At 39.1% G+C, this 22,522-nt stretch overlaps 1 protein-coding gene across 2 annotated transcripts in view; it reads right to left on the reverse strand.

Moving 5' to 3' along the window:
* Positions 1-22,522, reverse strand: part of chst15 (carbohydrate (N-acetylgalactosamine 4-sulfate 6-O) sulfotransferase 15) — an 84,118-nt gene that overhangs the window by 5,907 nt on the left and 55,689 nt on the right. For both annotated transcript variants that reach the window (XM_072557522.1, XM_072557523.1), the window contains 4 exons: positions 16,963-17,106; positions 16,251-16,407; positions 12,031-12,187; positions 179-326 (listed from right to left, as the gene is read on the reverse strand). In XM_072557522.1, the coding sequence (XP_072413623.1) occupies positions 179-326; positions 12,031-12,187; positions 16,251-16,407; positions 16,963-17,106 (606 nt within the window). The remainder of the gene's footprint in view (positions 1-178; positions 327-12,030; positions 12,188-16,250; positions 16,408-16,962; positions 17,107-22,522) is intronic.

The raw sequence follows: 22,522 nt of genomic DNA on the forward strand, positions 1-22,522 counted from the left end.
ACCAGTTTTAAGTCCCTTCGAAATGTCATTAAATCATTGGCCATCTGTCTATTTGCTGATCTCCAGAGTTTTCCACACATGTTATGAAGCATACTGCTTTTAACTAAGCTTTTCTTCGAATTATATTTTATAAACTAATGCTTTTAGTACAGAAATGCAGTTTAATACAAATGCGTACCCAAGTTCAAGAAATCGAAGACCCTGTGCATACTCTTTTTCAAATCAGCAGCATGTTCTTCCAGCCGGAGAATGAGGAATTGGTTTGGATTGTAAACTGTAAACCAGTCCCACAGAAAGACTGCATATAACCCAATTTGCAATCTCACCTAAAAGAGAAAAAGAAAGGCAATACATTGTTTAGCAATTCCATCCTTTCTCCTCTCTTTACTTTGTGGTCAATCAATTTATGTCCATTGTACAGAATACTTTAAAGTATATAGCCCCATGTAGGGTCATAGATTCATAGAGATGTACAGCATGGAAACAGACCCTTCAGTCCATCTCATCCATGCTGACCAGTTTGATTATATAGCAGTTTGGTATGCACTGACTTACTGCACTACGCATGAGTGGAGAGTTTCCCCTCTGTAGTTCCCCACAATCGAGAAGATATAACACAAAGGAATAAGACAACAAAGGAAACAAATCCATAGGGTTTTCATGACCTCCTCCTGTAACTTCAGCAAAAACCCTAATGAAATGGTGTGAATCTCGGATTCCAGTAATCTTTTGTTGAAGTTACAGTAACAAGCTGTAAAAATTCCTGACAGAAATGTCAGGCTTGGAAAGCTGAGTCAACCCATGCCACTCAACAAAAATCTGGCTGTTGGTCAACTGGAAAGAGAGGCCAAAGAGATGGTTCAGATATCTTCTTGATCAGGGAATGGTGCAGTCAGTGGCAAAGCAAGTTTCAAGATCAGCAACAGTAAAAGGAATAAACGAGACACATGGCTCCATGTCTTAATTACATTCTAATAGGTATCACAAATGTACTGAAATCAGTATGACTGGTAGATTATCCCTCATCTGACCCCAGAGACCTGGGTGAAGAACCAAGATAAGACAAATCAAGAAATTATAGGTTGGTGACATGAAACAGGGAGGGAAGATTGAGGTCAAGAAAGAATATCCAAAGTTCTCAAATTCTGGCAAAAAATGCAAACTGATGAGAGTACAAGTCTTGATTTTAACATATTTAAGATGCAGGCAGGAAAACTCACACAGTAACTGATTTCTGACATTGGAAAACTTAGCAGAGAAGAGCTGAGTGAAGGACAAAGATTGCAGTCATAAATAAAAGAGAGACTTGTAACCAGAAATGAGAAAAGGATTGATTAAAGGCAGTCCAAGAATGCTAGAGAGATACTCATGGAAATGTCTCAGATATGAGATCAGTAATCCGTTTGGGTGGACTTTTTTATAAAGGATTTATAGGTCCCAAGGGAAAAATTCTGTACATTTCAAAATGTAGCTGAAAATTCCATAAATATTATTTTTTATTAAGCAAACTCTAATGCTCAATCCCTCTCGGAAAAGCATCGGAGGCTGAGGGGTGACCTTATAGAGGTTTACAAAATTATGAGGGGCATGGATAGAATAAATAGACAAAGTCTTTTCCCCGGGTCGGGGAGTCCAGAACTAGAGAACATAGGTTTAGGGTGAGAGGGGAAAGATATAAAACAGACCTAAGGGACAACTTTTTCACGCAGAGGGTGGTACATGTATGGAATGAGCTGCCAGAGGATGTGGTGGAGGCTGGTACAATTGCAACATTTAAAAGGCATTTGGATGGGTATATAAATAGGAAGGGTTTGGAGGGATATTGGCCGGGTGCTGGCAGGTGGGACTAGATTGGGTTAGGATATCTGGTCGGCATGGACGGGTTGGACCAAAGGGTCCGTTTCGTGATGTACATCTGTATGACTCTGTGACTAAGCCACGTTAAACATGACCCAGGCAATATTTTCCTGCCACAGCATGGAGGTGGTGGAATGGAATAGGAGCAATAAAACTTCATTGACCCAAAGCAACATTACATTCTATTATGGCATTACCTTCCAGCCAAAATAGTAATGTTTCCAAAACAAAATCTCAGACTTTGGTTATTCCCTAGAACTCAAATACAACAAGTCTTTATGTTACAATAATCATACAGTTAGATTATAGTTACACGTCAACAGATAAAGTGACCATGAAATCAATATCTCTTAAAACAGCCACTATTTAGAAGGGGATGGAAGGGAAAAGAATGAAAACAAAATACAGAGCATATTGTTTTACAGAAAACTCATGATTACCGTGGAATGATTGTTCAGATTTCAACATTCTTCTGCAGTTCAAATGAGAATTATCATAACGTGAACCTAATATTTTAAACAAACAGTGTTGGACATTAATTTTATTTTGGTGTAATGTTTAGGTTAAAATAGTTTAGACAAAGACATTTGGTTTGAAAATGATGGTCAGAAAGCATTCCTGTTTATGCAACAAGGCTGCCATTTTGCAGGAACAAGTTAAAATTCCCTCAAGGAATATCAAACTTGGGAAGCTGAGTCAATCCCTACTACTCTGCAAAAATCTGTTGTTGATCAATTGGAAAGAAATAATGACAGAAGGCCAAAGACGAGATGATTCAGATGTCTCCTTGATCAGGAAATGGAGCAGTTAGTGGCAAGTTTCAAGATCAGGAACTGTAAAAAGAATAAATAAGACACTAGCTCCATATCTTAATTGCATTCTAAAAGGCATCACAACTGTACTGAATTCAGTATGACTCTTAGTTCATCCCTCATCTGACCCCAAAGACCTTAATGAAAAATCAAAATAAGACATATCAAAAAAATCTTAGACTGGTGATATGAAGCAGTGAGGGAAGACTGAAGGCAAGAAAGAATATTCAAAGTTATATTAGTAATAGTTAGTTATTTATGTATTCCTAACAGTTCTTTATTTCTAACGACCAAACGACAGGTAACCTCAGATTAAATGATGCAAGTATCAGAATAGTTACGTTTCTCACTTTGGACTATCTAGAGGAATGTTGGTCAAACTAAATGATTCATTCCAAACCATTTCAAGCAACTCATAGTATCACATTAAAATGTAAGGTGAAGACATACAGCCCCATAAAGAGTTTGCAGAGCAAATCAACACCAATTACAACATTTTAAATAGTCCACAGTTGGTAAATTCTACAAGCTGGGGAATAAGGTAGTTTAATAAAAAATGAAATGTGCATCAATTGTGTGAATTATGAGTGAATTAGTGAATGCAGAACTTGGACTTATCATTGAAGATAAGGAAAATTAGCCTCTAGATTTAATGGTCCCTTATTTGGATGCCAATGATCCCAAATAGATGCACTTCATTCTTCAAGAAATATATTATTGTAAATGAAACATGGATTGAATTGCATTATGAATTTTCTGCAGTTAATTTCAAGATAGCTAACTCAAAGAAAAACCAGCTACTCTCCATTGCCAGTCCATCAAAGTGATTAAATAGCAGGCACCAAGTTCGTGGAGGGGGATAAGGAGTCTGATTTTGTCCACAACTTAAATAAATAAAAATGCACTTTACTGCCAGAGATATTGGAATTTTGCTATCTAATCAAAAATGTTCTGAAAGTTTGACAGTGAAGCCCAAAACTTTCTCCCTTAGTGTCAGTGACCAATGGGATTTTCAAAGACCAACTTCTGTCTAAAATGTTTGAGGCTGCATCAATTAGCAGACAGAAATGAGAATGGTTGGAAGCAGAAACTGAGATATGCTGGAATAATAGAGGTTTCAGATGCAGATAGCATATTTCGAAGTTTTTAGTGCCAGAAACACAATTAAGTCATGGCTTTTTAATTTTAATATAGTGAGAAAAATCAGGTAACGATATTAAAAACATATTGTTTTGTTGGGACTATTTTACATGGCCAGAGATGTTTTAATTAGGGTCCTTATTGGTCAGAGAAAACTTATGTGGCCTGGGCTAGATTCTAAAGTGTAAAGGGCATTCTAACACACTCTGTCACTATATCTTCTAAAATCTTTAAACAGTTTCAGCTGGTTATTACTCACTTGTCATCATACATACCTGCTAAAGAATATTTGTAAAGGAAAAGAAATATTATCAGAAATCAATGCAAATGGCTAAGAAAATAACTTTAATAGGTCAGCAAATCCTGCACTGCCCCCAAGCGAATTATGCTTGAGTTAGAATATAAAACACTCAGAAGGTTCAGGGCTGAAGAACTGGATGGACATTAGAGCTTCACACATTTTTGAATTATGCCTTCAATGTCACACAAGGCTGATGGCATGAAAGTTCCTTTTAGCACTGGAGATAAGGCTCCTAAGGGAAATGACTTTTAGCAGCTTCATCCCAGTTTCAAAGGGGCAAGGGTGCTAAATTGCAAATAATGTAATACTTCTTGACACTAACTCAATTGTTACACATGGATGAGAGCTGTGGCAAATAGAGATGTCAATCTAATGCACTAAGTAGATCTCTCCCAAGGCTTGAAAGAGTGATTTACCTTGTATCTCTTCACTCTATACCTCAGCTATGGCTTGATGTTGCCGAGCGCACACAGAGCAGCAGTGGTCGGAGAAGAGTAAAGCAAACCTGGGGTAAGCAGCAGCAGTGGCTTCCAGATAGACACCGAAGGAGCAGGGCTTCGACTGAGCACACTCAGAGCAGTCGCAGCAGTGGGAACAGAGTAAAGTGAACCTGAAGTCCAGTGGGACAGGAGGAAACCAGACATCACAGTTCAGAGAGTGACATTGGACCAATGGGAGCTGATTGGCAAGTCAGCCCTGGTGGGTATTTCCAAATTATATTAAATTGTGAGTCACAACTTAAGCAAGAGTAGGGACTTGTTTGGTTTATGTATTTCTTTTTAATCTTTACACCTAGGGTCCTTCTCACAAATCAGTATTCCATTTTGGAGGGTGGTGAGGGTGCTGGCTCCTCCAGGGATAGCAGACAGAGCCAAGTTTCTGGCACCACAAGCAGCCTGTCTGTACAGGGAGGGGAAGAAGGGTAATGGTAATAGGGGATTGCACAGTCAGGGGAACAGATAGATGCCACCATGGCCATTAACATGACTCCAAATGGCGTGTTGCCCCCCCACCCCCACTAGTGCTAGGCTCCAGGATGTCACTGAAGAACTGCAAGGCATCTGAAGGGAGAGGATGATAAGGTAGAGGTCACGGTTACATGTTGGCACCAATGACAGAGGTAGAAAGAGGAATGAGGTCTTGTATCAAGAATTCAGGGAGCTCGGCAATAGATTAAAAGACAGAACCTTTTAGATTGTTACCTCTGGGTTGTAATTAAAAACAAAATAGATCCAGTGCCACCTAATGAGCACAGGTATAGGAGAATAATGCAGATGAGTGCATGGCTTAACAGTTGGTGCAGGAGACAGAGTTTTAGATTCCTGGATTGCTGGGGACCATTTCTGGGAAAGGTAGCATCTGTACAAGTGGAATCTGAACCAGAGAATGACTAACATTCTTGGGGGATGGTTTGCTAGTGTTGTTGGGAGGAGTTTTAACTAACTTGGGAGGAGTGGTTGTGGTGGGAGGGTGGAGGGTGGCACAGACTGTTAGCAGAATAAAACCACAGAATCATACAGTAAAACAATCAAGTCAGAGACTGTATTAATTTTCAAGCGAGTAAGGATGGTCTTTACTTCAACACCAGGCGTACCAGGTAAGATGGTTGAGTTAGGGGTGAGGAGAAAGTGAGGACTGCAGATGCTGGAGAGTCAGAAACTAAAAGTGTGGCACTGGAAAAGCAGAGCAGGTCTGGCAGCATTCGCGGAGCAGGAGAATCGACGTTTTGGGTATAAGCCAGTTAGGGGTGAAGCAGTATTATTAACTCAATGTTCCGGGACATAAATCATTCAGGTGAAACAGAGGAGGGGGTAAAACAGGTGAAGGCATTGCATTATTACTTAATGATTCAGTTACTGCAGTAAGGAGAGATGGTATCTTGGAGGGGGCATCAAATGAAGTTTGGTGGGTAGAGCCGAACACAAACAAAGAGCTGGGACTTGGAATGGAGTGGATATTGTGAAATGCGTGTAAGAGAACTTATTCGATCAATATGTAAAGGGCCCAACAAGGAATAGAGCTGTGCTAGACCTCATTCTGTGGGATGAAAGCAGGCAGGTGTTTGAGGTGGTGCTGGGGAATATTTTAGTGACAGTGATCACAACATGATTCAATTCAAGCTTATTATGAAGAAAAAATATATTCGTGGCAAACAAAAAGTTTTGTGTTGGGGGAAGAGTAGATTTTAGCAAAATAAAGCAGGAACTGGCCAAGAAAAACTGGAAACTGCTACTACTGGAGAAAACTACAAAAGATCAGTGGGGGAGGGGAGGGGTATTTGAAAAGGAATTGAAGAAGGCACAACCCCAATAACGTTTCCTCAAGGATGAAAGGGCTGAATTAACAAGCCAAGAGAACCATAGATGACCAAAGATATTCCAGATATAATGAGAAAGAGAAAAAAAGACTTTTAGTGGGTACAGGGAATGTAGGGTGGAGTGTAAGAAAGCACTTAGGAAAGCAAAGAGGGGATATGCAAAAGCTCTGGTAAAAGTCAGTAAAATCCCAAGATATTTTGGAAATACATCAATGCGAAGCAGATAACCAGGGAAAGAGTAAGGGCCATTAGGGACCAAAAGGTTCAGTCTGTGGTGGAGCCAGAGGACATTGGTAGAGTATTGAACCAATGCTTCACATTCTTCTTCACCCAAGAGAATACGGTGAAGACATGGATCCCGGCAGAGAGGCTATGAGATGCTTGAGCAAATTGACATAAAGAAGGACAAGGATTTGAGTGTGGGGTTAGGTTTAAAACAGGACAAACCTCCAGTCCCAGATGAATTGTGTCCCAGGACGTTGTGGGAGGCAAGGGAGGAAATTGTATGGGTACTGACCCAAATTTCAAATTCCCCTCTGGCCATGGGGGAGGTGCTAGGGAACTGGACAATAATGTAGTTCCGATACTTAAACAGGGCAGTAGAGATAAGTCAGAGAACTGCAGACCAGTGAGAGGGAAATTATTGAAGAAAATTCTGAAGGAGAGAACCACCTCCACTTGGAGAGTTAAGGCATGATCAGGGATAGTCAGTGTGGCTTCATCAGAGGGAGGTCATGCCTAACTAATTTGATTGAATTTTTTTGGTGGTGAGCAGGTATGTAGATGAGGGTAGTGCAGGTGATGTATTTTATATGGTTTCAGCAAAGCCTTTAATAAGGTCCCACATAGGAAACTTACCAAGAAGGCAAATGAACATGGGATACAGAGTAATTTGATAAAGTGGATTCAAAATTGGTTTAGTTGTAGGAGACAGAGGGTGATAACAGAAGGCTGCTTTAGAGACTGGAAGCCAGTGTCCAGTGACATATTACAGGGATCTGAGCTGGGTCCCCTATTATTCAACATTTATATAAACAACATAAATGATTGTGAGGGGGTTGGTTTGTTAAGTTTGAAGGTGACACAAAGATTGATCAGGTGGTTAACAGTGAGGGTGTGAATCATCATAAAGTTGTAAACAGAATGGTCAAATGGACAGATGAGTTGCAAATGAAAATTACACTGAAAAGTGTGAGGTGATATACTTTGGAAGGAGTAAATTGATAATGAAGGACATGACACTAGAAAGTTCAATGGAACAAAGGGACCTGGTCCATTTGTCCACAGATTTCTGAAGGCACAAGGGCATGTTAGTAGGATGTGGGAGAAGGCATATGGGTCTTTTTCAATCGAAGCATAGATTACAAAACCTGGGAAGTCATTTTGGAGTTCTGGCAAACTTTGGTGAGAACACAGCTAGAGTACTGTGTGCAGTTCTAGTCACCACATTACAGGAAGGATGTGACTACACTGGAGGAATGCAGAGGAGATTCATCAGGCTGCTGCCGAGGATAGCAAATTTAAGTTATCAGGAAAGGTTAGATAGACTTGGGCTGTTTTCATTGGAGGAGAAAGTGAGGACTGCAGATGCTGGAGATCAGAACTGAAAAAGTGTTGCTGGAAAAGCGCAGCAGGTCAGGCAGCATCCAAGGAACAGGAGAATCGATGTTTCGGGCATAAGCCCTTCTTCAGGAAGGGCTTCTGCATTCCTGAAAAAGGGCTTATGCCCGAAACGTTGATTCTCCTGTTCCTTGGATGCTGCCTCACCTGCTGCACTTTTCCAGCAACACATTTTCAGCTCCGTTTTCATTTGAGCAGAGAAGACTATAGGGTGATCTGATTGAGATCTACAAGATTATGAGGGGCATGGACAGTGAGACTAAGAAGCAGTTGAAGCATGGAACATTTTGACACTCATTATCATAGAATCATACAGTGCAGAAGAGGCCTTTCAGCCCATCAAGTCTGCATTGACATGTGAAGAAATACCTGACTTCAAAGCAATCCCATTTATCAGCACTTGGCCCATAGCCTTTAATGTTACGATGCACCAAGCCTACATCCAGGTATTTCTTTTCAAAGAATGTGAGGCAATTTTCCTCTATCAACCTCCCAGGCAGTGCATTCTAGACTGTCACCACCTTCTGGGGACAACATTCCCCTGTTAACCTCCTGCCCTTCACCTTGACCTTGTATCCCTCGTTGAAAATCAAAGTGACCTGAAAAAGAGTTATTAAAATCATATGGGGAGATATATGGGAGTAAGCTGGGATGTACTAATCTAATTATGCATGATGCAGATATAGAAAAGACTGTTCCAATTAAGCAACATCCTTATAGACTTAACGCTCTGAAGTTGGCACAGGTTCAAAAAGAGATTGAATGCTCAAAGACAATATAAATCAAAGTGAGCTGCAGCGAATGGAATTCATCCAAAGTAATGGTGCCAAAACTAGATGGTACCCAATGATTACATGTGGACTATCACAAAGTTAATGCAGTTACAAAATCAGATTCATAACCTATTCCAGGTTTGGAAGGTTGGATTGAAAAGGTGGGACAAGTAACATGTTTTTTTTCAAAGTTGGACTTCCTCAGAGTATACTGTATCTTTTTTGAAAAGAGTGAAGACAATTTTGGCTTTCATGACGTCGAATAGGCTATACTAGTTTAAAGTCATGCCACTGGTATGAAAAATGTGCCAGCCACATTTCAAAGATGAACCAATAAAATCAGGATTATCCAATTATGTGAATTTTCACCACACATAGAAGGAATGTTTGGAGAATCTATCGGAATTGTCTGATTGACTTTGGGAGGCAGACATGTGATAAACCTGGTTAAGAATGAATTTACAAAAGCCCAAGTAACATTCCTTGGCCATGTCGTTGGACATGGATAAGTAGCTCCACAGCATGTGAAAACAGAAGTTAGTGGAGGGTTTCCCATACCCCCGATGAAGAAGGTAGGATTACAATTCCTGGGATTGAGTGGGTTTTATTGCATATTTGCACTGAGTTTTAGCAGTGAGGTTGCTCCACTGACTGACTTGTTAAAGAAGTGCAGAAAATTTCAGTAGACACAGGAATGTCCAAAGGAATTTAACAGCCTAAAAGCTATGTTATCCACTGCTCCAATGTTAGCCACACCTAATTATGCAAAGGCATTCAATGTGGCTATTGATGCAAGTGATATGAAGGCCGGTGTTTTATCCTTGCAAGATGATAAGAAGATTGAAAAACCTATTGGGAATTTTTCTAGAAAATTGATTAATCATCAGAAATATTTCATAATTTAGAAGGAGACCTTGTGTTTGGTGTTGGCATTGCAACATTTCGACATTTATATCACCAATAATGTGTCTGAGACAACTGTATATACTGATCATAACTGCTCAAGGATTTTAGGAAAATTTAAGGATAAAAACTCAGACTGTTAGGTGGAGCTTAGTGTTGTGACCATTCATTTCAAAAATTATATACATTGCAGGACAAGAAAGTCTAATTGCAGATGCGTTGTCGTGGCTTTGATGAATTAAAACGGTGGTGTTCAGTGGTGAGAAAAAAAATAAACTGAAATGGACTACAGGAGTGTAATGTTTATGTACTGTAGTGTACTCATAGAGTAGGGTGACAATATTATGGCTTTAAGAGGTGTATTTTGTCCTTTTTTTTGAAATGAAAAAATGTTGAAACAGAAGTACTGAACAGCGAGCTCAAAGCCAATAAAGTAAACAGCTTGGGAGGCCTTGGGTTTTTTTTCAAAAGTTCGAACAACAGAAGCACCCTGTATTGGTGGGGTCAGGCTCCCACAGAACCAGGATTTTTAGTTTTAGCTTTCAGCCGTTTCCGGGTCTTGAAACTGCATGTGGAAGCTCTCTCTGTTACAAATAAAAGCTTGGTTTCCCTTTCTGCTGCTAGAATTGCATTTGAGATCATCTATTTTACTGAATTTGTCTTTGCCAGGGGTGGGTTTACAGGATGTTACTATATGATAGTAGATCATTAGTAGTAGTTAATATGTATATTATTTTAAGTTTTCAATAGCGTTGAAGTTAAGCCAATTATTTTTAATTTTAATTTTGTCTGTATTTTCACTATAGTGTCAAAGAAAAGTATGCTTTGCTTAAAACTGAGTAGTTTGACCAATCAAATTGTATCCGGAACACAACATCTTACATTAACCTTTACAATAAGAAAACATTGGGCTTGAAGCTATCTTCTTCAAATATTTTGAGGGGGTTTGGCCCAGTACATAATAGAGAATAAGTTTATTGTTTGGGAATATGTTTTCCAAACTTATTCCAACTGTGACTCCCAATTTGAAGCTTGAAAATTATGAAGGCACTTCAGGGGGAAGAGCGAGGTAGTTAATGGCAGCAATGAGCACAGGGTCCTGCCTGCTAAAGTCAGAGCACAACTGTTGGAACTCAGTCAGAGCTGCCCACAGCTGTTGTCAGTTCAGGACTTGGGACCCCAAAATTTCTGCCTGTGACTCCACTTGGGGCCCCATCCCCATTTTGGAAAGCCCAGTAGTAGCGGTTTCAATTTTGTTCCAGCATAGGACTGACCAGGAATCGCTCCAGCTCTTAAAGCCATTGGCAGGTGATGGAATAATATACAGATTGATACATAATCAGCTTGCCCTGGCTTAAAACTCTTGTAAACATCACATCTTGTGAGTCTGGCTCAGAGGCAGTAGGTTGCTGGCCACTATTCCACAAAACCTGCCCCCTTCCGAAAGAATCTCAAAACCAAAATGGAGAAACATGGCACCAAGGTAATTTGAGTGCATATCCTGTTTGCTAGCAAGTTGCTGCATTGCATGTAATTAAAACTACTACTAATAATGAACTATCACAGCAATCTAATTAATCACTCATTACCTATAATAATATATCAGAACCATTTACTACCTCCTATCAGTTATGTGACCCTTTCAGCTGATGCAACTGGATCTTTAATGCATTGACAGTATGAATTGCTGCAAATTCTAATCAACAAGCTCAGAATTGCAGTGTTTTTTCCAACTATTAACAATTAATTTAGTTGAAAGCCACAAAGTTGCTTCCATACAGCACCATAGAGTGAAATATTCTTCTCCAGTTCTCTGTCCGAAGACATGATTGTCACTCAGTGCCCAGACAGAATGAACTCTGCACAGTTGGCAATTGGATCCAAACCAGCTGTCTAGCCAACTGATCAACTGGCTTGTACATCCCATCCCCTTACCACATGGTGTGTGAGTTGCTGTGGCAATTGGCACTTTGCACGCATGTTGTTGAGGTAAGCTATAGATTGTTGTGTTTCAGGCTCCAATTTTCACTTGGCTGACAAGAAATTTCGCCCACTCTTATCAGCCACGACAGGTGTTGGTTGGAAGAATTTGCAGTTTGACCACATTGTCAAGGCACCTTCCTTGACCATTCAAGTCCTGGAGTGGCAGGTAAATCCAGAGCTTGTAGCTCAGAGGTAGAGACACTTCCCACCTATGCCACAATAGAACTGAAGGCATTATTGTTGGAGGAGTTGCAATTAATGCACATCTATTTTGATAGACAGAGGTACTTGCTCTTTAAATGACTGTCACGAAAAAGTACTTACAGGCATGGCAGAGTTCACGGTGCAGTTATATACACAGGATCTAAGAGAAGAGTGCATCAAACATCCATTGAATATTTGCAGTGAATCTTTTACTTTTTCATGAAAGTCCTCGACAGATTTGTTTGCGCTTATGAAGTACAAATAATCAGAATACAGCCTAAAAAAGATGGGAATATGTTATTATAAAAATGCAACAATTGAGTGACTTAACTCCAGTGAAATACTCAGTAAACTGCATGAGTGGGTTCGATTCCAGCCTTGGGCGAATGTCTGTGTGGAGTTTGCACATTCTCCCCATGTCTGCATGGGTTTCCTCCCACAGTCCAAAGATGGGTAGGTTAGATGAATTGGCCGTACTAAAATTGCCCATACTGTTCAGGAATGTGTAGGCTAGGTGCATTAGTCAGGGGAAATCTAGAGTAATAGGGTGGGTCTGGGTGGGATACTCTTCCAAGAGTCAGGGTGGACTTGTTGGGCCAAATGGCCTGTTTCCACACTGTAGGGATTCTATGATTCTACAAAAGCAAGTTTTTTTCCACCCCATATTATTGCTTTTCCTCAACATGACATTTTAGAACAATAATTTCTTCTGTGGTTACATAATCAATTGAGTAGTTTCAAGCGTGAAATAATAAACTTCTTAAACTCCAAATTTTAGCCTTAAGTTTAAAAATGCAACTCATTTGACATTGCTATTGTATTCCTCTGATATCTTATATAAGCTATAGTTGTTCAAAATTGAAGTTTCACCACTAGTATTACCTTTAACCTCTCCAATTACTATAATCAATTACCTTTTCTCTATATCTACTGATTGTTTGAAAGGATTTGTGACGATGTTCCTCGTTTAACAAGGTTATGTTGCCCTTGGTTTTCTTTCAGAGAGGTCGTAAAAGACACAGACTCTGAAAAGTCTGTGTTTGGATGGGTTTTAGGGCCAGTTTGATTGTAGTGAATAGATACTACCTCAGGCAATAGGCTTTCAAGTTAAAAAAAAACACTTGTAAAATGAAAGGGGTCTGGCATGGTTCATAACAGATTGAAGTGGAAGAACAAAATATCCTAAAAATGTGTGGAGCTTGTTGCAGGGGGGTTTGATGTTGACTCTAGTAGCACAAGGGAATTGCCCTAAGAGCTACAGAGCTGAATAACAGGATAGCTGAAAGAAAATAACTGAATGCAGCTTAGTAAATTTAGATTTATTTAAAGCTTGGTTGATTAAGATCTTCAGAATTCATTGCTAAGAGCAAAAAGCTTGAGGTTGAGGAAAAGGGTTCATAAAATATAATGAAAATTCAGAATGAAGAGCGTTAAAAATTAGTTGTATTCCTTTACAATGATTTGCCTTTAATGGTAAAGTAGGTATGCATGTGTGTGCATGTGCATTTTATATGCACATGCTCTAAGCTAAGTAAGTCCAAACTCTTTACATCCAAAGAGTATATCCATTTATAATGAGAATTGGTTGGCCCTTAGCAATTAGATGGCAAAGAAGCAAATTATACAGGACTTAACTTTTCAGAACATGGATGTAAACAACAGACGGAAAAATAAATCGCAGGAGCAATAGATTTGAATTACTCAATAAGAATTACTATATGTAACTATATGTAAAAAATAACCAAAAAGAAAATAGAACCACAAGTTAACAAAGAAACAACAGAAAACAGGCTTTACTGCTTGGTCAACATTCTTCACAGACGGCATTGATGGGATTCACATGATAAATGATTTAGTCTGTCCCAAACTGATATGCAATATCTGAGTAGTCCTCGCACATGTGGACTGTAATGTGTCCTCCTTCCACCCCATTAAAGGGCAATCCCAATAAGCTTTAGCAGATCCTTTGGCAGTTCTATTCCAGTTAAATATTAGAACATTCAACTGTGACCCAAGAATGCTGCAAGATTCAAGGAGATTCATGAAAGACATAACTTCTTATAATCTCCAGTGTTTTATCAAAGCCAGTGAGTACATCCCATGTATCTAGTCCAAAAGTACAATGGACAACTGTATCTAAAAGGCCATCTCTTCTCACTGTTCCAAACTCTTCATCACCTAATCAAATCAGTATCTCACCAGTTTTCCATTTCCCACCTAACTGACAACACAGTTTTCAAAATACTTGTAATTTTTTTTCTAAAAATACTGTCCTAGTCCTCTCGGATTAATGGGAAGTATTGTTTTGTGGGACTGATGAGGCAATACAATAGCATTTGGATTTCTCTGACACATATGTACATATCAACCTTAGAAAAACACCTACCTACATTTTAAGATTCCAACTGAGTTTTTAATTTGCTGAGTTCCTCAAAGGGGCAGCCCTAACATTCGGCATCAATTAATAACTTAAAAAAAACAAGTATGTCTGAGACTGAAAATGAGCAAGTGTCAATGTTGTATAACTGAAGACCCTGTAGATAAAGATTCCAGGACACAGTTGCAGCTGAGCAAAAAAAAACTTGACACTTAACCACTTTATATCTGACCTGGTCAAGCATGATGCTAGCAACTGATTGCCAAAGTAGCAAAATTACCCTTAAAGGCGGAGACTGGTACTTTCACCTTAGTGGCAAGTATTTACAAAAAATATTTTTAAAATATTTTTTAAAATACCATAAGAATAAAGAAAATCCACACAAATGTTTTAATCAGTGGCTACTTTGGACAGTAATGTAAAGTGACAAGATATTTTGTAACTGGTAGTACAGGTTGGGTGTCAGGAACAGTGAGCATATATTAAATTGAGGTCCCAATAGAAATATTGGATGTACAATTATAGATGGAATGATAATCTTCCTTTTAGAAATTAAATTGAATGACCAAGTTTTGCTTTAAAATATGGAAATCTCATCAGGCACAGACTTTTTTTAAAAAATAAATTACATTTCTGGTCCAAATTATTTGAATGCAGACTTGTATTTTTGTTGCTAAGCTTAATCTGGCTAATAATTTTGAATATTGCCAGTACTGGCTGAAACCTGGAATAACTGCATGAGGAATATTGGTTTTCAGTAAAGTTACTCCTTTGTTATACCAATGACATTGTTTCAGGAGAGGACCTCCTTTTGCATCGTTTTGCCCCACTTACATTGGTCAGGTGGTACTGTCCACAGACAGTGGCTCCAGTTTCCTCTAAAACCTGCACAAAAATACATTAGGTTTTGGCTGCCACGTTGACTGCAGCTGAAACACTAGCAGTGGCACAGCATTATTTCTGGGCCAAGCCACTGACTTGGATAAATCTCAGAGACAACTAACACAGATTTGCCAATTTCAGATACAGTGGTTACACACCATCTGCTCAATGCCAAATTTCTACCACAGTTCTGGCCTTCGTTCAATTCAAAATCCATAACAGGCTATTACATCTAAAGCACTTCAACAATCATTGCCATAGCAATCCAAAATGTTTGGCACTCCACAAGCAGTCCAAACCACTGTCAATGATGCAATTCCTCCAGATGGCCCTGAGATTTTCTAGGATACTATTCCACAGATACCTTGCCCAAAAGTTGGAAAGAACCTGAAAACTGGAATCAATTTACGGAGGAATTTATTGGCAGAGCTCCAGACAATCCTCATGCGATTTCCACAAACCAACTAAAGTTCATTCAGATGCATCGACTCTGCTTGATTTTCCTTCTCTCTCTCAAAATGTTGAGATTCACATAAGGATTCCAAAATCATCACAACTAAGATTAGTCAGCTCAGCAAAGAATCAGGCTTTCGGATTTTGTAAGATGTCAGATTCAATATCATACACATATTTATCCACTAACACTTTTAAAGCCCAGCACTTAGGGTTTAAGTAATAACAGGTCAAAAAATATTTATTCCAGAATCTTTTAGCCTACTCTTGATAAAGCATTTATTTTTATATTGATTCAGTCATTTGAATTAAGCAATGTAGTCGTTAGTTCTTGAAAAGGTCAACTTTGTTAAAAGTGAACTAAAATTTTTATGGCCTGTTTATTACAGGGAATCTGTTTCAGTATACATTAATTTCTTCCTACTATTCAAACAGTATCCTGAGTCACACTAATGTTGAATTACACATGAAAACATCAGGATATAGAAGAAACATTAGGCAGCATGGAAATTCAGTAAGCAGGATTTACAACAGTCATTAACACACAGGTATAACACTTTGCAAGACCTCAAGTTTCCTAACAGTTTGGCAATAAAACACAGGCAATGAACAAAGGCTGCAAACTAACCTCTCAACAGGGTCCCTCAGCATAACAATAAGTTTAGCAGACGGCAGAACTGCATGAAGGAAGTCCTGAATTAAATATGGTGGTTCACCATCAGCAGTGCGATGATAGAAATTCTGCCAAGCATTATTATCCCACATTGTGGAAGCACTTGCCTCACCTAAAAAGAAATGTCTTTTTTTCAATAAATAATGAAATTAAGTGGATGCAAATCACATATGCAACGTGCCATTAAATCTCAGCTCTGCCAAGATCGTAACATAATGAGAGACCTAACAATGAACTTGTTCCCTGCTCTCTTTGATTAGGATTGGTGCAAGGTCTGGGAGACAAAGAGGAGAAAGGGAACAAAATGTGCTTTAAAAAAGAATTCAGGTACAGACAAATGAAATTTTGACAGCTGCTTTTACTTAGAATGACTTTCATGTGGTAATCCAGTAAAAGATCTGCTGCAATAGAATTAAGGCATTCACGCTACTAACGAAGACTGAACTGTTCCTGCAAATTATCAGACTTTCCATCAGCAAGTAGAAAATAGAAATTGCCTCTGAAATATATGTTTTGAAAAACATTTTCATACAAATGGTGCTCATTATTTGTTATTAGACACACTATAACAAGTACATAACATGCTCAACTTGTGATTTAGAATGACATCACTTTTGAGAGCAAAAGTATTCATTTTAATAAAATATAGGTGAATACAGCAACTCACCAATGACCATGTTGCTTTTAATTGGTTGTTCAGCAGAAGCATTGGCTATCTGACTCTGAATCTGATGAGCTGCCAGATCAAACAGATCCAGATAATCTTCAATTTGGTATCGGTCATGGAAACCATTCCAGGGTTGAATAATACCTGCCAAACAAAAATATGTTTTAGTACAGAAATTATAACACACCATACAATTTTTCAAATGTCCTTCTCATTAAATGGATCCGAGAACCAACTTAATGTTTTTGAGATTATTTTGAGATTACAGATTCAAAAAAGTGTTGCAAATTGTGTTTTAGTATTGTACAAATCTAATAAGCAGTATTGTACTTTTTAAGCACAGAGTTGCTACTGTCCCATCTTCACACAGCACATGAAGTAAAATGCTGTACCAAGAATTGTTTATGCTCATTGGGATGATATATGATTTTGGACCAGCAATGCACATGGTTTGAAAGTTCAGACCCCAATACAGCATGTCATAGAACACAGTTTCAACAAAACTAAGCAACTCTTGGTCTTGTACCATAAAATATTTGCAACTGGTTGACATTGGTTCACTAGTGCATGTCCAGTATTGTTGTGTTTCCTCCCACAGGCCAGACAACTTCAATATCATTATTTCTGATCAACTTTTGATATCCTATTGAAATGAAAACCTCCATTTGATTGTTTAGTTGTGAAAAATCAGAGCAAGATACAATAATAAACAAAATAGTAAATGAACCAATGTGTGTGTTAATTGTTAAGTGTGTATAATAAAGTTTTCTGATTCAATAGGTGGATGTATCTACTAGAGAAGATGCAAAACTTGGCCTACTCTTGGGAAATAAGACAGGGCAGGTAACTGATGTGTCAGTGGGGAAGCACTTTGCAGCCAGCAACCATAATTCTATTAGTTTTAAAATAGTGATGGAAAAGGACAGACCAGATCTAAAAGTTGAAGTTCTAAGTTGGAGGAAGACTAATTTTGACAGTATTAGGCAAGAACTTTCAAAAGCTGACTGGGGGCAGATGTTTACAGGTAAAGGGTTAGCTGGAAAATGGGAAGCCTTTAAAAATGAGATAACGAGAGTCCAGAGGCATATATTCCTGTTAGGGTGAAAGATAAGGCTGGTAGGTGTAGGGAATGTTGAATGACTAGAGGGATGGACATTCTGGTTAAGAAAAAGAAGGAAGCATATGTTAGATATAGACACGGGAGATCGAGTGAACTCTTTAGAAGAGTATAAAGGCATTAGGAGTATTTTTAAGAGGGAAATCAGGAACGCACAAATGGAACAGGAGATAGCTCTGGCAATTAGGATTAAGGCGAATCCAAAATGTCTTTACAAATACATTAAGGACAAAAGAGTAACTAAGGAAAAAACAGGGCCCCTCAAAGATCAGCAAAGCTGCCTTTGTGTGGAGCCGCAGGAGATGGAGGAGATACTAAACAAGTATTTTGCATCAATATTTACTGTGAAGGAGGACATGGAAGACATAGAATGTGAGGAACTAGATGGTGACATTTTGAAAAATGTCCATATTATAGAAGTGGTGGTACTGAATATCTTGAAACGCATAAAAGTGGATAAATCCCTAGGACCTGTTCAGGTGTACCCTAGAGCTCTGTGGGAAGCTAGGGAAGTGACTGCTGGGCCCCTTGTTGAGATATTTGTATCATCGATAATCACAGGTGAGGTGCTGGAAGACTGGAGGTCACTATTTAAGAAAGGTGGTAAGGAAGTAGCTAGGGAACTACAGACTGGTGAGCCTGACAGCGGTGGTGGACAAGTTGTTGGAGGAATCCTGAGGGATAGGATTTACATGTAGTTAGAAAGGCAAGGATTGATTGGGAATAGTCAGCATGGTTTTGTGGTTGGGAAATCATGTCACACAAGGCTTGGGGTGAGAGGGAAAAGATTTAAAAGGGACCTAAGGGGCAATGTTTTCACACAGAGGCCGGTGCGTGACATACACATCCCATGGCTGAAAGAAAATCACACCTATTAGTCATTGATTAAGTGCTCTTGGTAAACACACTTATGAGGAAGCCTTGGACATTTTTGCTCACAATAACATTGATAGGAATAATCACTACCCAGTATTTGAAAAGAGAGTCTTAGTTTCACAACAGGTAAACCTTTCATCATATACCGTAATACTTTTACTGTGACAAACTGAGGACAAATTCGGTTATCTATTCAGATATCTATAAGGCACCTTCATTCTTCAACAACAGTACCATAATCTATAATTCATGACACTCTCACTATCAAGTTAAGATCTAATCTTTGTGTGCATGAGGGGACAATAAATATCTCCAGAGCAGTAACAGGTAAAATCTTGGAACAGGGTATTACATACTGATGAAGCTCCAAAACTGGACTCTGGAAAGGGAAAAAGGAAAGGCTACTGGTAGAGCTTTCCTGACGAAGGCCTTTTGCCCGAAACGTCGATTTTCCTGCTCCTTGGATGCTGCCTGACCTGCTGTGCTTTTCCAGCACCACTCTAACCTAGACTCTGGTTTCCCGCATCTGCAGTCCTCACGTTTGCCTACTGCTAGAGCTAGTCAATCACCAGTAACTCGATTAAAGTTCTGTAATGGAACCACACTGAATCAAGAACAGTGGTAGATAATTACAGAAGTATTGGGGAAAAAAGATATTTAAACAATTCATCATTTCAAATGTTAGATTCCTGCTCATCCCAGTAAGAGATAACATTTAGAATATGCTTCCTTTTTCCTATTTTTGAAGCATTTCCAAACACCATCCATTGAAAGACAGAGTAGACAATGCCACATCATCATAGCTGCTAAAAACCAAGCAATTTGATGCACAAGACATAATGATGTAAAGTGTTTGTAAGTTGCATGCAGTATGATTGAAGTGTCTTTACATAATTCTGGTCACAGTACTTGTTTGAATGAGTGATAGATTTAGCCAAAACTCTTTCCGTGCAGCTTTGGCACTGACATCTATACAACAACACGAAAAAAATTGCCCAAGGATGCCTCTGTCACGGAAAGCAGTACAAATCTAAACCAATCAATATTGCCCTATTCCCAGCAAACTGTTGGATGGACCCATCATATGATGTTTTCTCATCAAAAATGTGCTCACTGACAGTCAGGTTGGTTTCCACCAGCACCATTCACATCCAGATTTTGTCAGGCCCTTTAACAGGAGCTATATTCCATGGAAGGTTGGAGACAGTCACAGAAACAACTTACCTGCATCTACCATTTCTGTCCCATTAAGTATTTTGTACGTTTCTTTGAGACCACCTCTCCTGCTTCAAAATCTCAGAGATTAAAGGTTCAGCTTTCCCAATTTCTCTTTTTAGGACAGTCCCACCATCCTGTCTGGTGAATATTTGTTGCACTTCCTCGTTGGCAATTGCATCTTTCCTGAGATGAGGAGACCAAAACTAGACACAATACTTCAGGCACAGTCTAAACAAATTTCTATACAACTGAAACAAGACTTCACTAATCTTATATTTAAATCCTCTGGTATCAAACAGTTATCATTCTACCAGCCTTGCTAATAGTTTATTCTACACATGTCTTTCTCCTACCAAAGATGTATGGATTGAGTTGTGAGAGACGGAGGAGGAGGCTGGTACAATTACAACATTGAAAAGGCATCTGGATGGGTACATGAATAGGAGGGGTTTAGAGGGATATAGACCAAATACTGGCAAATGGGACTAGATTAATTTAGGATATCTGGTTGGCATGAACGAGTTGGACCGATGGATCTGTTTCCAAGCTGTACAGCTCTATGACTCTAAGATAACCTCAGATTGTTCCACATTTTATTCCATCTGCCATGATCTTGCCCATTCACTAAAACTGATGAAAACTCCCTGAAGCCATTTTACATCTTCCTCACAATCACACATTCTCACTAGGCTTTGCATCATCCACAAATTTAGAAATATTACATTTGGCAAATGCCTACAAATCATTGATATATATATAATTGTGAACAGCTGGGGCCCAAATACTGTTCCTCACTGTACCCACTGGTCACAGCCTGCCAATGCAAGAGTGATCATTCATTCCTTCAGTTTTCTGTCAGTTAGCCAATCATCAATCCATGCCAGTACACTATTGTCTATTCCATGGGAGTTTTTTTTTCCCAATAGGCCACTCTGGATCAAAAGCTTTCTGTAAGTCTAAAGTATACTATGTCCGTTGGCTCTCTTTTATAAATTTTGTTAGTACAACTTCAAAACGTTTCAACAAGTTTGTCAAATACAATTGCCCATTCACAAATCCATACAGACTATGCTCAATAGATCAGATAAATAGGACATGGGACCGCATCCAGGCTTGGACTGACATGTGGAAGACAAGATTTACAACACATACCAGTAAGTTCTGAGTAATAACTATCCAACAATGAGAAAAAGCTCAGTACATCTCCCTGACCTTCAATGGCACAGCCATCATAGAAATACCATCAACATCCAATGGATTATTAGCATCTATGGAATTTTAACTAGAAATTATATTAATGATAACAGTACAAGAACTGGGTGGATAACAGATACTCTGATAAATTACACAACTTGCTACCTCAAAGCTTCTTGACCAATCACCAGATTCTAGTCAGGATTATAATGGAATACTCACCAATCACTTGAGCGTTACTATAACAGCCTGAAGCCATCTACAGGTAAATGGTCAGTATCACGGAACTCAGCAAATACCAATTTACTGTTAATGTTCTGTGGCTGAACTAGACATTTACTAAAGTAACTTCTATAACATTCCTCTTTGTATTTTCATCTGAAAGGGTTAATGCTGAGGAATGCTGTAAGTATACCATCCACAGGAATGGTGTCATATTGTTTTGTGGGCAGAACAGCTTAAGATCTCAAAAGAATGAAACCTAACCTCTGCACCTCCTCAAAGTCTCTATAGCCAAGTCTATCATATGATTGTAACCTGTAATGTGCTGACATGCAATAAAATACATCTTGTTTACTACATCTTGTTTCCGTTGATGGGGGAGTGCCGAACCAGAGGACACAACTTAAAAATACGGGGTAGACCATTTAGGACAGAGATGAGGAGAAACTACTTCACACAGAGAGTGGTGGCTGTGTGGAATGCTCTGCCCCAGAGGGCAGTGGAGGCCCAGTCTCTGGATTCTTTTAAGAAAGAATTGGATAGAGCTCTTAAAGATAGTGGAGTCAAGGGGTATGGAGATAAGGCTGGAACAGGATACTAATTAGGAATGATCAGCCATGATCATATTGAATGGCGGTGCAGGCTCGAAGGGCAGAATGGCCTACTCCTGCATCTATTGTCTATTGTCTAAAAGCATTTTCTATTTGGACCAGGAAGTAATTTTCCTTGACCACAGCAGACCAACAATCCCCTCTAAGTCCTACACTTAAAGAGGATGGTGCCAGCAACTTTCAACATCAGCATTAGCTTGTATAGTGTCGCAATCTGGTGTGCCCATACAACAGTAATGTAATGTGTTCTGTGGTGGCATGGTGGCTCAGTGGTTTGCAGCGCTGCCTCACAGCACCAGTGACCTGGGTTCGATTCCAATCT

Source organism: Chiloscyllium punctatum, chromosome 38 (genome assembly GCF_047496795.1).
Source record: "Chiloscyllium punctatum isolate Juve2018m chromosome 38, sChiPun1.3, whole genome shotgun sequence".
In the NCBI taxonomy this organism is placed as follows: domain Eukaryota; kingdom Metazoa; phylum Chordata; class Chondrichthyes; order Orectolobiformes; family Hemiscylliidae; genus Chiloscyllium; species Chiloscyllium punctatum.